Genomic DNA, 17,835 nt, shown 5'->3' with positions numbered 1-17,835 from the left:
ATATATATATATATATATATATATATATATAGAAGGACAGGGTGACAAGGAGATAGCCGGTCATCAAAAGGTGATACATTTATTGCCGACGCGTTTCGTAACAACATAGTTACATCATCAAGGCTAAAAGAGAAAACAACACAAATTAAAAACACATGGAATATAACTTTGACTTTAAGAGTCTCAACAAATTATACCAAACTTACATTAAAACAAAACAAAATTTAAAAAGCACCTGCTAGACTAAAGGCTGAAGGCTTTATGATCCGGAAATGAGGAGAAGCAGCGAAGAAAAAAACGGCTCAAGCCAGAAACAACTGTATAGAGGTGGTGTGATTGTTTAACTTGGGCACTAACTGCTTAATAAATAATGACTCTAAGATAAGCAGTTCGTGTAAACGGCTTGTTTGGCCCAAGACAGAGAAGTCAGAATAGTTAATGCTGGTGTTACAAATTTTTGTGTGATTTCTGATATTAGAAAATTCGGGATTGGACAATCTGCAGCCAGTACGATGGCTGACACCATTATGTGAATCAGCTCTGACCTTGAGCAATCGCTTAGTCGAACCTACGTAAGTCCCCAAATTACATCTGGGGCAAGTATATTTATATACGACTGAGAATTGCAATAATGGGCAGATTTTGTCTTTAAATTTAAAAAGTGATCCTATTGTAAGGGGATTTTTGGAATTAAAATAACTTGCAACATATTAAAGTGTTTTTCAATTGCAGACTTGAGATTCCTTCTAAATTTGTCATCTTGGATGTATGGAATACTGGCATACAGTTTCTTTCGTGGAACAGTGCTTATGGAAGGGGAGTCTGATAGTTTCTTATTTAGAAAATTCTTGCAATGTCTGAAGAAAACAATAAATGTATCACCTTTTGATGACCGGCTATCTCCTTGTCACCCTGTCCTTCTATGTGCTGTGGACCGTTTGCGCCAACGTATTGTTGTTATATATATATATATATATATATATATATATATATATATATATATATATATATATATATATATATATATATATATATATATATATATATATATATATATATATATATATATATAGGCTATATATATATATATATATATATATAGGCTATATATATATATATATATATATATATATATATATATATATATATTATATATATATATATATATGCATGCATACTATATATACATATATACATATATATATATATATATATATATATATATATATATATATATATATATGATGAACGGGTAGGCAGGCGAATCAGCCAAGGTGGTAAAATATAGAGGAGCAGGAGCAGGAACAAACATGGCGACGTACTATAATTTATTTCGACGCGTTTCGCATTCAGCTGAATGCATCACCAGGGTTCTGTACAATAAATAACGACCAATAAAAATTCATACACTTCTTATTGTACAGAACCTGATGATGCATTCAGCTGAATGCCAAACGCGTCGAAATAAGTACATAGCCATGTTTCTTCTATATAAATATATATATATATATATATATATATATATATATATATATATATATATATATATATATATATATATATATATATATATATATTTCCACCAGCACATTTGCTCCTCATACAACGCTGACGCAACACTCACACCACAGAAATTCACTGCAATTATCTCAGTGATATATCTCCTAAAACCAAACCACGACTGTTTAGATTCAGATCACTTCAAACATGAAGAAATGGTCTCAACTTGGCTCACTATTTTTAAAGTGCTCCCATGTTGTATACTGGGTGTACATAACATGTGAGAGTTATTGAAATGACAAGAATAAAAATATTTCTAATTAGTGTACTAGGAGGCACACCCCAATGATCAAAACAACACGTTTTTACATTGCACAATCTCCGTTTATTATTTCCCTACTCAACAGTTACGAATATTTACCTTAATTAATGTGTGATTTTATAGAATAAATGGGCGACATGCGGCCAGCCCTGATTTTCAACAAAAAGTCTCAAACCTCACCTGTACAGATTACAGCAGAGAGATACCAACTGTATCACAGAGTACATTTGCTGGTGTGGTTCACGATGAAGGTTGCTATCTGTCTGATCTTGATTTAACTGCTGCAGTAGATGTTGCTGTTGGTTTTCTTCCTTATTCGTCTCCTGTTGCTGGTCTTGATCTTTCTGCTGATGTTGTTTCTGCCGAAGTTTCTGTCCTTTTGTTTCTTTTCTATGTTTCTTATTTGCTTTAGAACTTTGTTCATGACGTTGGTGCTGATGCTCTTCACTGTGCTGTTGTTGCTGCTCATTTGCAAAAAGTCCCTGTTGATCTTCACATCCATGTTCTTCGCCAATTTGTTCATCATGTTGATCCTCAAGGTCATGCTTTCCGTCTTCTTGTTTACGTTGTTCATTTCGTTCCCCTTGTTTATGCTGCTGTGGTTGTTTCTCTTCGAGTTGTAGATGTTGTTCACGTTCCAGTTCAGGCTCTCCTTGCTTTGATTGTGCCCTCTGGCCTTGATCATCTTTTGGATGACATTTGCGCTGATGCTTTTGCAGTTGTTGAACTTGCGTAGACATGGTAAGTCTACTTTACTAGCCTGGCTATTATCACGTCCACTTGTTAGGCCACGCCCACCATAAGCCTCTCCTGAGGACATTCAGCATCACAGCGATCCTCGAAGGCCTTAGAGAGGAATAAGGTGCATCCGTAGGAGTCACATAATGGGTTAGTGTGCAGTAAATGAGGAGGGAGAGAGGGCGATTCAGAGGATAACGGAGAGCAAGGGAGTGTTCTCCGCTAAGGGGGGCAAAAGTTTAATGGCAAAACGAGAAATGGAGACAATGTGGCGGAGGAAATGGGAAATTAAAAGGAAGGGAAAGAGAGAGGGTGTATATATCCGTGATGGTCAGGAAGGAAGCAACGAAAATCTAGAGATCGGGTGAATAATGAGGAGGGAGAGAGAAAGCAGAATGACAAGAGTGAGAGCCAGAGAAGCAAATGTAGAAGGAAAAAGTGAACAAATGATAGGAAAGGAGGAGGTAGAAAAAATCAAAAAGAGGAAATTAATAGACAGAGAGGGAGAGGGAGAGAGATCGCAGAACTGCTCGGTGATAAAGAGAGTCCCATTTGTGTCTCCGGGACGCCCTTTAATGGCAGGGCACCTGGGCCACGCTCTCTGGGTACAGAGCCTTGGAGGGCAGTCTGGCACTCTGTTATCGCTTATGGGCGTAAGAACAAATACCCATAATCATGCAGATGGCGATGGTGATAACCTTCTATAAACTAAAAAAATAAAAAAAATAAAAAAAAACTTAAACATTCCAACTTTTAAACGTTAATGAGAGATTTTTGCACTTCTTCCCTTTTTATTCAGTGACAATATTTCATAAAATGTTTCCAGTAATTCATATTCATTCACCAGTAGTTATTATCTCAAATGTGATTATCTGCAATTGGCGGTACAAACACACTGTTAAAAACATTAATAACATGGGATTCTAATAACTCATATACTTTCACAATCAGTTATTGCTTAAAATTATGCCACCAGATCTTGATATCTTGATGGCTGTAACCAAGATATGGTTTGGTCTTGTGTTCATGACACAAAAAAGTGATCCAGTCTATTTAAATATGGTTTGTTGTTATACTGTAGCACAGCGGTTCTCAGCCTCATTTTTTCCTGTTTTTTTTTGTTTTTTCTTTGTTTTTTTCTGGGTTTTTCCTTGGTTTTTTCCAGCTGTCTTCATGCCTAACGTGCCATAGCTCACCAGTAACAAAGTATCAATGAACAACAACTAGGAGCCAAAGTCACCTCAGTAAAAAATGCGGCTTTTTCTAATCTAAAATATTTTAATGAGCACAATGATTATAAGTTATTCATTTGCGAGACCACATTCCATGCAGTCTAAGGTTTCAGAGAAGACGTCACTTCGGATTTAAAACTTGAATGGCTGATAAACGCCACTCAAAAACAGCATTATAATTTCATAGTTTTAATCAAATATGAGAGTTTTATTCACAGAAACCCAATATGAGAGTTTTATTCACAGAAACCGTGATTTCTACACACAGATACTGCAACACATACATTGTTTGACGTTAACTATGACTGCTCCAATTAAAATTTCTAATCAACAACTTTTATTCGGTAAGCAATTTATTCTCAGCTATAGCAACTGGTGTGAAAAATAACAATTTTCTTCAACACTATGAACTGAACATGGATTAGTTTCCCTCGTGTACAATATTGTTAACCAAAGCACGTTTAAAATAACAAAACTGAACACATTCAACAAATATGTGGCCTGCCAAAATTATCATAATGGCAACTTTTCTAACAAAATTATCGATACTCGATTTATACAAATCTAATATTTCAAGTAACATAAAAAAAATCTGTGCGAAAAGGTGTAATAATTACCACTAAAACATGACTGACAGCAAATTATCATTGGACAATCTTAACCACAACACGGTCATCACCCAAACAGGACGGATACAACAAAGAATCTTTGACGTTCCTTACGAAGAAGAATTGAGGTTATCATGGCGTGTGAACTTTTCGAGTTGCAGTCAAATACGGGTAGATGGGTAGATGGGTAAACGAAGATGTTAATCTTGTCGTAAAAGTCACATGATAAAAAAGAACTTGTAAGAATACAAAGCGAATCCACCTCAAATGCAGAGGCAGATAGGTCGAGCATTCTGATATCCATATCTACCCGAGGGCCGAAGGAAATTGAGAAAAGGAGAGACTTTACTAGTTTGCTCAACTCTACAGAAAAAGATTGAAAATGGACACGGGTAACAAATGTATTTCGTCACAAGTATCTCCTTATTCACAGCGCAAACGTCTACAATTTCCCACAGTACATTTCAATGGCTTAAGAACAACGAAATGTTACTTGATGGCCTGGTAATGTCTGTCTAATTTCAAGCAAAGTAACCCAATCCCTTCAAGAGAACCATGGCAGTGAAAATGCACTCTTCTGTGAACTTATATCGTGATAATCAATTCTCTTTAGGAAAAGTGCAAATACAACGTTTCCTTCAGGAGAATCAAGACTACGAAAATGCACTTAATACAAGAGAACAATGCAAACTGCAGGCTCTTCAAGAAAAAATGTCGTGAAAAAACCTTCACTTTTAAACCAACAAGAGTTGTGAAAAGACATCTTTAAGACAACCCCTGTTGAGCTAGACGGACTGACATACATATAGCCTCCTCTAGTGACAAGGAAGCAAACAAACGTTATATCCTCTTGCAAACAATTAAACACCTTTTCTGGCGATCCTTAAGAATGTTGTTAACAGGATGAGGTTGTTATCCTTTTTTCTCTGTTGTATCTATTTCACCTCTATGTCTATATTATCATTTATGACAAAAACCTACATCTGCATTAACCTAGTTCACAGACAAAAAAAAAAAAAGAAACGCAAATCCAATTATCATAAATGCCATAAGCCAGAAGCTAATTGCCCTCCCCGGAGACATTAATATTATCCGACGCGTTGGGCGTAAAAAGTGTCAAGGTCAGAAACAAGCCAATTTACCGCCCACAGTAGATCACGGAAAGGAAACGAACCTGGTGCAGACCTTGGTGAAAGGTCCTATACATCTACCAAGAGTCGCAATGTAACCTCCTAATCAATGTACTCACATAGTTATTCAGCAATACAGTCTTGGTTTCATCAATTGTAATGCCACCAAAATGTAGAGTATTTGGTACTGTAATGAGCGCTCTAAACATGAAAAGGCATTTGATGAAGTGTAGGAAATACAAGCAGTTGCGAATTACAAAAGAACATACAGGCCTATTTGTCAGGAGCTAACAGCAAGAAGGACGTGAGTACTTCTGGATTGCTCGTTGGCTCAGAGATTAATGACAAACAGGCAGACATCAAAACATATGATCAAAGCTGTGAATATTTAATCCACTATTCTGAGGTCATATAGATCATCAGGCCAAAAAGAACATTCTTGGCGACATGCTTCACTTAATTAGATAAATAAATGCACTGGGCAACACATTAGCGCGTAAAATAGTGAAGCATGTCGCCAAGAATGTTCTTTTTGGCCTGATGATCTATATGACCTCAGAATAGTGGATTAAATACATATATATATAATATATATACATATATAAGAATTTGCGAGAGCTTTCCCGAGAAAAAAAGCAAAAAAACTCGAAAAAACTAATCAAATATTCTGTACAATACCACGTAATTGCTCCAAATTTTTTTTCTGCCTGCAAGCAACGCCAATGATCTACGCGTAATGAAATCCACATCATTTTTCGTCGTCCGACCCAGGGACAGCCTTTCTAACCACCGACCCGTATATAAGTACAGTACTGTATGTGAAATGGAGGTACCTTGTTCCGAGATTCGAGAGGGTACACAGATATTACCGCCAGTTTGGAAGGTATGGTTACACTGGCGCTTTAAAGCTTCGGTGAAATATTCACACATAAGTTAACAACTACGAGAACACCAGACAAATGAAACAACGTATATATATATATATATATATATATATATATATATATATATATATATATATATATATATATATATATGTGTGTGTGTGTGTGTGTGTGTGTGTGTGTGTGTGTGTGTGTGTGTGTATCTATGCATATGTATAAAATTATATATATAGACATATGTATGTACATCCATATGTATAAAATTATATATATACAGTACATACATATATACAATTTTATACATATGAATATATATATAATTTTATACATATGCATATATGTGTAAATTTATATATATAATGTATACATATATATATTTTATATATATAATTTTATACATATGTATATATATACTGTATAGTTTCATTAGAAAGGCATTCAGCCAGGGGCGTCATTTGGGGGCTGGGGGGGCAGTTGCCCCCCAAGATCCAGCTTGCCCCCCCCAAGACTCAGCTTGCCCCCCCCAAGCTCAAAAAATTATAATTTTCCAATATTCTTGATGATTTCAAATTCAAACGTGTCATCATTTTAACAACACTTTAGATTTTTTTTTCTTTCTTTTTACTATAATAATTATTTTCAATATATGGAAAAGGCTATTCTTAGGGTTTCTTAGCAATCAATGAAAATTGGTTAATGGAATTAAATTCTATGATAAGTAGACTAAGTTACAGCATACTAGGCTACATTTAAGGTACATTATTGAATTTATTTTCATTAGTAGCCACTGAAAAATATTTGATGGAGTTAGTTTTTATGATTGTCCATGAAATATATAGACTAGTATATAGTCTAAGATACTATAATAAAAGATATAATATTTTCATTAATGGACACTGGGGTGACTGGACAGGGCCATAGTCAGGATATCTCAGCAGCCAATGAAATGTAAATTTTGATGGAATTAATTTTCACGTTTAACTGTCTGTCCGCGAGATATACAGATGTTCACAGCCAAACTATTCTGGAGTATTCTATACTATAAGTATCAAACGATATCGTTCTTCCAAATACAACAAAAGTCTAAATTTTCTTTACAACAACTAATCCATTTTCATTATTCATAATCAGTAACATCACTAGGTAGTTATCATGCCTAAGAGATTAGTTTGCATTACGATCAGCTGACTTGGTTTGAGTACCATGCGGTAACAGTACAGGTTCAAATCATGTTCACGCCTGCGGCCTCAGTAGCCCTAAGATAAGCTACGGACGCAGTCTCTGTCTCGACTCTTATGTGATTGTGTCGATTCGTCTTACAACCGTCTTTAAAATCTGTGCTTAGATTCGGTAAATATTTAGATATAATTTTAGTAATTGCTAACTATATATGACTTTAGTAAAAAAATATTTATTTATGTTTGGGAACTATACAATATGTTTATGCAAACATATGATACATTTGTATGATCTGTCTGTGTGCCTAGGTCTACATGATAGGCTAACGTATATTTATGCTTGCTTTGTTAGGACTGGGTTCATTGATACAGCTGATCATGAAACGTTCAGAATCACAGCAGACCATTACAGGGTTTTTTACTAAGAAAAGAAAGAAGATGAGCTAGATGAAAAACATTTGGAACTTGAAATAGTAACAGAAAAAACTAAACATGAACATGAGAAATTTGCAGATATTGATCAGAGTCCTCCACATCACGGTAAGTAAACTCAATTAGACAACCAATATATTATTTTTTCATGGTTAGCAGCCATGGGATAAGCTCCGAGCTTTGGCTGAGGGAGTAAAAATTGATAAAGCCTTCGGTAACTTCAATTATTCATAAATTAGACATTACCTTGATTTCCAATGAAACAATGTGAGGGGCGGGGCGGGGGTGACTGGGGAGGATTACAAAGTATATTCTTAAAGATTTTCTGATAAAATTATATGTTACGTATTTGTCATTAATGAATCATAAATTTTATAGTGCATGAAATATATTTAACTCTTGATTTGATACTGCACCCAAAACTGTTTAGATTAAAACTGACTCGTTGTATAGATTATCTACATTATCATATTCACTGTATCTCTAAACATTACAGCCAATGTTTTCTTTGTTTTGTTACAGTGATGATATTCGTCCAAAAATTCAATCTCCTGTCTGTGAATTTGAACATGACAAGAACATCCCCCTAGATATTAGCTCATCAAGATATGAAAATCCAATACAACCTAAACTTAGTATATTTCCTCTAACAAATAAGAGGAGATTTAATGTAGGATTCTATAAACGATTTGAATGGATTGAATATTCTAAATCAGAGGATAGCGTCTATTGTTTTGCTTGTAGACATTTTGCAGGTAATATGCAAAGGAAAGGTGAGATCCTTGGTAAACGAACATTTATTGATGTGGGTTTTAGAAAATGGAAGGATTCCTCCGAGTTATTAGAAAAACATTCTCAAAGTGATAGACATGCTAATGCTATGAGTGGATGGTTGAACTTAAAGGTAGTTGAGAGTAAAAAAGACAGTTCAATCAAAGATAAACTTGACGCTAACAGGTCAAAGGAAGTGGAGGCTAACAGAGAACATGTGAAATGTTTGCTACGTGTCACAAGTTCGTTAGGTAGGCAGGGTTTAGCATTCCGAGGCCATGATGAATCAGAAACTTCGGATAATAGAGGAAACTTTAGTGAAATACTAGATATGTTAGCAGACTCTAATGAGATTTTGCGCAAGAAGATGGAATCAAGGTACGGCCACTATACATCTCCTGAGTATCAAAATGACCTAATACAAGTGTTTGGGAACAAAGTTCTTACAACTGTATCTACACAAATTAAGAAAGCCAAGTATTTTGCAATATTAGTGGATGAAACAAAAGATCGATCAAGAAAAGAACAATTATGCTTGATAATCAGGTTTTTTGATGGTGAAAAAATCCAGGAAAGGTGTTGCGGCACCTATCATATGCAACAGCTTGATGCTGAATCCCTTGCAAATTTTATTCTGAAGAAGTTGGATGAATTAGGATTAGAGCTGTCTAACTGCATTGCACAATGCTATGATGGGGCAAGCGTTATGAGTGGATGGGCTTCAGGAGTTCAGGCTCGTGTAGCAGAGAAGGTGCCCCATGCCATATACATTCATTGCTATGCACACAGGCTCAATTTAGTACTCATTGATTGTGTGAAGAATCTCGATGAATTAGCAAATTTTTTCTCAACCATACAAACTTTATATAACTTTATCTCAAATAGCAACTCAAGACATGAGCTTTTTGTTAAATCCCAAAAAGAGCTTGGATTACAGGTATTAGAATTAGAAAGAACAGTTGCAACTAGATGGTTCTATTGGTACAGGAGTATTTACAAAATTCGTGTTCGATATGAAGCTATTCTTGCAGTATTGGATTCCCTATCCGAATCAACCAATGAAGCTTCTATGGAAGCATCTGGGTTAAAGTTAAGAATGGAGTCTTGGAGATTTATATTTTGTTTATTTGTTGCAGAGAAATTGTTCATACAAACAAACTGTTTGTCAGAGCAACTTCAAGAGAAAGGTATATCTATTGTTAGGACTGTTGATCTGATCAGATCTACGAAGACAAATTTAGCTAATATGAGAGCTGACAGTGAATATGATAAGTTGTATGATGAGGCACAAGAGTTTGCTAGAAAACTTGGAATTCATGTACCAGAAGTAAGTGCCACAGTGGGAATAAGCCGCAGTAAGAGGATACAACAAACATCAAACAGGCTGAAAGAGTACCTCACAACCAGTACACTTGGGAAACGACAAGAGCAATTAACATCTTCGCAGAACATCAATCTAAAACAATATTTAAAGACAGAGCTGTATTTGCAAGTAATTGATAGGTGCACTGCTGAATTTGACTGTAGGTTTACTAGTAACATTGATTTATTTCAGTCTCTTTCTGCATTTGATTGCCAATCAAAGCAGTTCTTTGACGAGAATAAACTAAATATCTTTGCAAATCACTATAGTGCACACATTGATACATTCCTCTTAGTTTCACAAATTAATTCGGCAAAGGTGTTCTTACAACAAAAGAAACAAGAGGACCTAATCGAGGTGTACACCGCTTAGAATTCTTTACCAATTGCTTTTTCTGAGTTGCTTGCTATCCTTAGAATCTTGTTAACCATTCCAGTCACTACTGCTAGTAATGAAAGGTTTTTTCTGTATTAAACAATGTAAAAACTACTTGCGAACAACAACTGGGGATAGCCGTCTATCTTCGTTGTTGTTGATGGCCACAGAAAAAAATATGGTTAAATCATTTGATTTAGAAGAATTAGTGAATGATTTTGGTCACATGAAACACCGCAGGTACCCATTGGAATAATTCTTAATAGAACTGCAATTTTTAAACTTTAATATTTCTCGACATCACATTACTACTTGAATTTCATAATCATAATATAATAATTTCTTAAAAATACTTGTGATTGGTTTATGATTTTCATTAATGCCTAGAATTGCCAGCTAGAAATAATAGTACATTTAAGACTTATGGTGTAAGTTTATATATTTTCATAAAAATTTAAGAATGTAAAGAATAATTATATATACTCATATTTTCTTATCAAGTGTGCAACTATAATAATACAAATATATTACTTGTCAACAGTATTTTACTTTATTTTCTGCCTAGTCATTTTGTTGATGTTTACACAAAATATATCAGTGATGAGGAGATGAATAAATAGTAGTTGAGTTGAATATATATATATATATATATATATATATATATATATATATATATATATATATATATATATATATATATATATATATATATATATATATATATATATACATATATATATATATATATATATATATATATATATATATATATATATATATATATATATATATATATGTATATGTATGTATATATATATATATATATATATATATATATATATATATATATATATATATATATATATATATATATATAACTTTTATAAGATACCTTGCTCATGTGGCTTCAGAAAGCCCATAGAAATACTTTTAAGTAAGAATTCCTTTAAAATATAAATTTTCTTTGGTGATAATACAGTTTCCCACCCAACTTCAGTCTGTTTAAGTCTGCTTGCTCTTGCCCCCTCAAGGAAAATCTGAAATGACGCCCTGCATTCAGCCCCATTTTTTTATCTTTTTGATTTACTATAAAAATTGTTCAGACTCATATATGAGTCACCGCCTTACATTTTTCCCTTTTGTCAAGTGTCCTGTTATCAGTCCATCGGCGTTTTTGTCACAACCTATGCGCTATAAGGGAGAGTCTAGGTGTAGAGATCTGTACTTTGGCCGACCAACAGAGACGAGAAAGAGAGACCTCATTTACCTGAGGTATGGAGCCTCCCGCAAAGTACCTTGTAATTTTGTTACTTCAAATTCACCGCGCCAAGCTTCCTTTCCTTAAACATTCTCTTTTACACATTTCTCTACAACCATTACTCAGCGACCCATATTCAAAGGACCAAGAATTCATCACCCATTACCAGCAACAACAAGAATTTCACGCCACTTTGGCACTGACATGAATAATTCTAATTCACTGAGTCCTAAAGGCTGGAAATTCTCGAGAGGAATGAATCTCTTTAAGTGACGTTACTCGGCCATATGCTCTCTCTCTCCTGCTCTGAAACAACAATGATTTTGATAATAACAGACAGAAGGAGATCTGCCTATCCGTGCGGGTTCATAATGCCATAACAGCTTTAAAAGAAAATCATTACGTATTTGGTTCTTTTCTTCATACATATGACCTGATAATATGCCAAGAGGCTTTTTCCTTTTAAGGAAGTGAATCTAGAGTCTAGAGACTGTTACGATTCTGTCAGCTACGAGGTTGTCAGGCTATTTAAATTAGCCTGCCTTTCCCATCGGAGGCTCTGCCCCAATATAGCTGAATGACTACCAGGTACCCAACTCATTGCTCAAGTAAGCATGGGGCAATGGGATCTAAAGGGGCATTCCCATGTTGCTCCGCCCTCACACAGGGTTTGTAGCCAGGTTCTCTTTCCAGTGAAAGTTAGGATCACTCATGTCACGAGGAATTACTTAAGGTATGTTACTGAAAATGTGGACAAACTGAACAGACTTTAATTGAGGAAGTGAGTGGCTAATTAACACAACCATAATACTGAGAGTTGTAAACGTTGTACGGTATGATATATATATATATATATATATATATATATATATATATATATATATATATATATATATATATATACATAAATATGTCATATAATATATATATATATATATATTTATATATATATATATATATATATATATATATATATATATATATATAATAGCTGTGGTTTACCTCTGTTCGAGATAGAACACAGCCTACAGCCCACCAGCCGATTCAGCTGTGAATAGGTAACAAATATACAGTATATGTCAACCAGTACGAGAGAAAAAAAAGTTAAGTATACCTTAGTTTAACCAGACCACTGAGCTGATTAACAGCTCTCCTAAGGCTGGCCCAAAGGATTAGATTTATTTTACGTGGCTAAGAACCAATCAGTTACCTAGTAACGAGACCTACAGCTTATTGTGGAAACCGAACCACATTAGAACGAGGAATGAATTTCTATCACCAGAAATAAATTCCTCTAATACTTCATTGACCGGTCGGAGAATCGAACTCGAGCCCAAACTTGCCACTTGCCTTCATCACACACCTACTGGTTCCTAGAACATGACCATAAAAAAAAAAAAAAAGACAAAACTAGCCAAGACTGCAGGGAACATTACAAGGTCTAGAGATGTTCTAGAAAAATTCACTGGGAGAAAGCACAGTTTACCTTTATTTTAGGAGAAGGTGCAAAGTGTAGGGATGATTTTATGTAAGAAAATCACGGTTTAATGTTAGCTTAGAAATTTTGCACTTATTGGAGACAGGACATCTGAAATGGTCCAGTCCTTAAACAAGAAACCTAATTAACAAAGATGTTTTACATCTGATCAACCCCATTTTCCCCGTGGATAGGATTTTTCCATTTCAATAGAAGGCTTTCGCTTCTCCTTCCCAAACGGTCACACTACATCTACAGTATGGACATCAGACTGCAAACACAACTCATGGATTCCATGACTTCTATTCAGTCACAAGCGTGAAGACAATACGCGCACATAAAATCAATTTTTCAACAGCATACGAAACAAAATTATAGAGGCTTAGAAAATTTCACCTAAAACAGATATACAAATTTAATGAACAAACCCTTTTGGAATCGATAATCGTCCTAGAAAAATAATTTCAAAAAGAGTGCGTCGGGTCATTCTACAGTCATACATGTTCAGCGATTAAATAATAAACATAGAAATTAAGTCAATAAACAAGCACAAGATTCACAAACTACAAACACAACATATAAAACCAGTCTTAAGATGTCAGTGTCAAACAAGACTTCAAAACAAACATCTAAGTATGCAATCAGGTAGAACGTCGTCGAATCATCCAGAAATGTGAACTGACTCGGTTGGAGGATCAAGGCAGATCTTCCTCAGGAGGACGGTATCAAAGAGCCTTTGTTCCGACGATGCAATAAAAAAAAAAAAAGTACCCATACACACGTTTGGGTCAGTAAGGTTCAGGCCAGGTCTTCTGTTTCGACTTCTTCTTACAAAGGGTCTTGCTAAAGAAGAGCTGACGAGCAAGAAATCGTGTCTACATATGCCATGAATGTTCGCCCCTGATGCTTTGTCTTGTAAGTGGCATCTGAGATGTGATGAATGATATTCGAGATTTTAACTGATATCAGTACATCGATATGTTACATCAAAAATAAAATACAGTTACTGTTTTACGTTGTACTGTTAGAGGAGCAAGATTACATAGCTAGACCACATAACACAAATAATTATCTAGCCATCTTTTTCAAATAATAAAAATTCATTAAAAACAAAAATACAACCTTTCGACACTTCTGTCAAACAAGGGTGCCCACAGCATGTGACCTACTGATTCGCTGGCATGTCATATGGTATTTATCCCAGTCATTAACCAATCAGAAGATATGAGTAATAACACTGGGTAGCAATTAAACCCTCCCGACCTCTTACGTGTCAGGGCGAACCTTGTGCACTTTAATATATGCGACCTCAGCAAATACTGACACAACTGTTTTCTAAAAGAAACCCAAAATATGACGCAATCAGATGCTCCATACATGTTTTAATTAGCCGTCTTGCATTTACCATTTCAACCGCGATCCAAAAATGAATTTGATAAAACATATGTTATCAAAGTTGAATGTCAGTTTTACATCTACACCGGTTAATACATTTATACAGAATGTGATTTTTGAAGTCACAAGTTATACAGCATTATAGTAAATTGCGACAAATTACATTATGTTTCCGCACCATAAATAAGAAAAGTTGCCTGAAAAACATAAATAACAAAAGTTGTCTGAAAAACATTAAAAAATCAGCACAAAAGCAGTGTAAGATTACAAGCAAAATGGAGTTACACGATTGAATAAACAATAGCTCTGAAAATTTTCGAATATTTCAAAAAATCTCATTATCATTTTCTAGTTGTCGCTAAAGCAATAAACCAAAGCTACAAAGACGAGTAATCACATCAATAAATTTTTTAATAAATTAACACAGCTTTCACTAAAACAACACGATTTCCCTAAAGCAACACTCGCAGTCCATCACTAAATTATTATTAACACCGTGGTGGTTTGCCCTGGCACAAAAACGCTGCCTCCATAAAAGATCAATGCTTTCGATTTCGTAGGACTTTTGATTTCGTTTGAAGTCGCCTTGTGCTTTTACCTTATTGCGTCTGTTGATCATTTAACTCTTGAAACAATCAGTACCCTTCGCTGCAGTTTACTCTGCCTTCCTCTATACACCGGATGAAAATGCATCACAAAAACTGTGGAAATATTCGTATATTTGGCAACGCTAGATTTGGATCACTGAAAGCACTAAGCAACTTGCTGCTTGGCAACTTTCTTTGATGACGTAAATATCACACCTACGAGTGCGGGGAAACGTGAAATTTTCAGCGGTAAAAGGTGAATCACAAGCAGCTCAACGACAAGACCGCAAAGGCCTCACTTCACATACAAAAAGGTTGACACAGATATGAAAGACACAAAGCACTGGGTAGAGCACTCCTACACTAAATCGAGTTCTTACGTAGCGCACATACACAATTTTGCAGAATTACAACCGTAGCTTGAAAGAACCAACAAAGTATATAAACACTGTGATGTCTATTGCATTGAATCGGTAAAAGAAAAAAACACTCGTCGATCACCCTTGGCACCATATGGCACTCAACGTAATAACGACAGGCGCCGGATTTCTTCTCGGGGAAGAAATGAAAATATGGACTATGATAATCCTATATGTCGAAGGGAAGGAAACTGAAGGACTGAGGAAGGAGGGACAGGCACTCTCACGCGAGAAGAGTTCCCCCAAGGCTCTCCGCTGACTCCCTCATTGAAACCTGCCGCCCATACTAGCACCGAGGCCCACCTCATGTTGAGATCTCGCATGTGTGACTCATGCCCTTCCTCTCCCTCAACTCATAAATCCCCTCCCCTCCTCCTCTCTCAGTCCCACCTTCATTCCTTATCGGAGAACAGAGGGGCACCAAGTCCAAGGGGCGTAGGAGTATGAAGAGAGGAGGAGCCTGCCTTTCCTCCACTTCACAGCGAGGTGAAAAGTTAGCATAAATAATGAATTGAAAAATGACAGATGAGAACAGCTATTACTAGTTTGCCTTAATGTTCTGAAGTGTTTTGCTTATTTCTACTGAAAATTTGACTTGATAATAGAACGCATAACGGAAGCCTGAAATTTAGTAATTAAAGCACACCACAATAATAAATTAACTTGAATGTATTGTGGAGAACGGGAATGGGATACTTTTAATCAGACTCATTAGAGAAAATCTGATTCATTCACCTTCAGGTTAGTGATTACCTAAAATACAAAATATATTGCGCCGTATAATTTTTGAGGCATGCCTTTCTTATATAAAAAAAAAGGAGCATTTACTCAGACATATGATTGCAATATTTTATTTTCTTGGTCAAAAAAGACAACTTCTTTAATACAAAAACTTTCTTGATATTGCCACTGACTAAGAAAAGATACATGCAAATTTAAGCAATTCCATTCCAAATGTCTCCAAATGGAGAAGTGGCTTTCTAAATTTCAACGGACTTTGACCCTGTTTGGCAAAGTAATCTTATTAAAACTTACACGGACGAGTTGTATACTGCCATCTAATAAGAAAAGTAGTTATGGTCAAGCAGTAAGAAAAAAAATCTTTACAAACAGGAAAGATCATAATCTTCATAAAAGTATAATTAACAACCTTATAGTTTTAACGCAAAAATAAAGATGAATAATTGAATATACAAATATCTAAATGCCCCTTAACTGTCGTCAAATAGAATTTTGAAAGAACTCCCTAAACTACAAAAGTACTACAAAACTAACATTCACCATGTTATATACGGCATACGTGAGCGTTAAAAGTTTCCATGAAAAAGTTACATCATAAGCAAAAAAATAAGAAAATTGCATTATTATCTGTGGTTACTGACACATTAAAGAAAAATACGCCGTTTATGGAAAATATAAGCCCCTATTTTGCCAAGAATGTTTGAGCAAAATCCCTCCATAACAACTGATGTGATATAATCATACGAGAAAATATAGCAGATCACCGTAAATTCAATCGACTGGGGGAGATAAATGGAACCAGAAGTAAAAATAATCTATAAGTATGTGAACAGCTAACAGTAAAAATGAGAGAGAGAGAGAGAGAGAGAGAGAGAGAGAGAGAGAGAGAGAGAGAGAGAGAGAGAGGACCATTTTTCATCGTTTTCAAAAGTTTCTTTCATAAACACCATTTACTTAACAGCAGGATACAACAGACCACTATGTCAACCAAGCCAGTCTGCAATCAGGGCCTCTACGGTCGAAATCAACATTATATTCAAGCTTATGCTGATCTTTATGGGGTAACAGGCTCTCCTCTCGTAGCAAAGAAGAATACACTCGGTGTTCAATGGTTTGGTGTCTTGTCTAGCAGCTCCTTTGAAGAGAACTCATTGACTTCTTGTGCGGTACTTGTCTAAGCGACATATCTGAGAGGAGGAATAAAAACTTGGATTTTCTGCCAGGATGTAAAAACTGATAAACTACATCGGTAGTGAATGCACTAGTTCAGGGAGCGACAAGGCAGGTGTTGTCTGCGTATCCCATTGGAAAGGATCGTGCTGATATTAGCTTATCGTATGAGCAAAAGGTATTAAAAAGACAGATAGACAGACAGAGAAACTGAGGAGAGGGGGTGCCGAGAGAAACGCTAAACAGGTGTTGCTC

General features: G+C 35.3%; 1 protein-coding gene across 3 annotated transcripts in view; it reads right to left on the bottom strand.

Annotated features, from left to right (window-relative positions):
* The window catches only part of LOC136841688 (uncharacterized), a 595,588-nt gene that overhangs the window by 539,543 nt on the left and 38,210 nt on the right, over positions 1 to 17,835 (bottom strand). Inside the window, exons 1-2 of one of the 3 annotated variants that reach the window (XM_067108884.1) lie at positions 15,897 to 15,954; positions 2,003 to 3,432 (exon numbers count right to left, since the gene is read on the bottom strand). The exons of the other annotated variants lie outside the window; for them this stretch is intronic. Coding sequence (XP_066964985.1) covers positions 2,003 to 2,562 — 560 coding nt within the window. The 5' untranslated portion in view covers positions 2,563 to 3,432; positions 15,897 to 15,954. Of the gene's footprint in view, positions 1 to 2,002; positions 3,433 to 15,896; positions 15,955 to 17,835 lie in introns of those variants that run through there. 3 annotated transcript variants of the gene reach the window in all.

The sequence above is a fragment of the Macrobrachium rosenbergii genome, chromosome 9 (genome assembly GCF_040412425.1).
Source record: "Macrobrachium rosenbergii isolate ZJJX-2024 chromosome 9, ASM4041242v1, whole genome shotgun sequence".
Classification (NCBI taxonomy): domain Eukaryota; kingdom Metazoa; phylum Arthropoda; class Malacostraca; order Decapoda; family Palaemonidae; genus Macrobrachium; species Macrobrachium rosenbergii.
The sequence above is the reverse complement of the archived record's forward strand: the minus strand, read 5'-3'. Positions and strand labels throughout refer to the sequence as shown.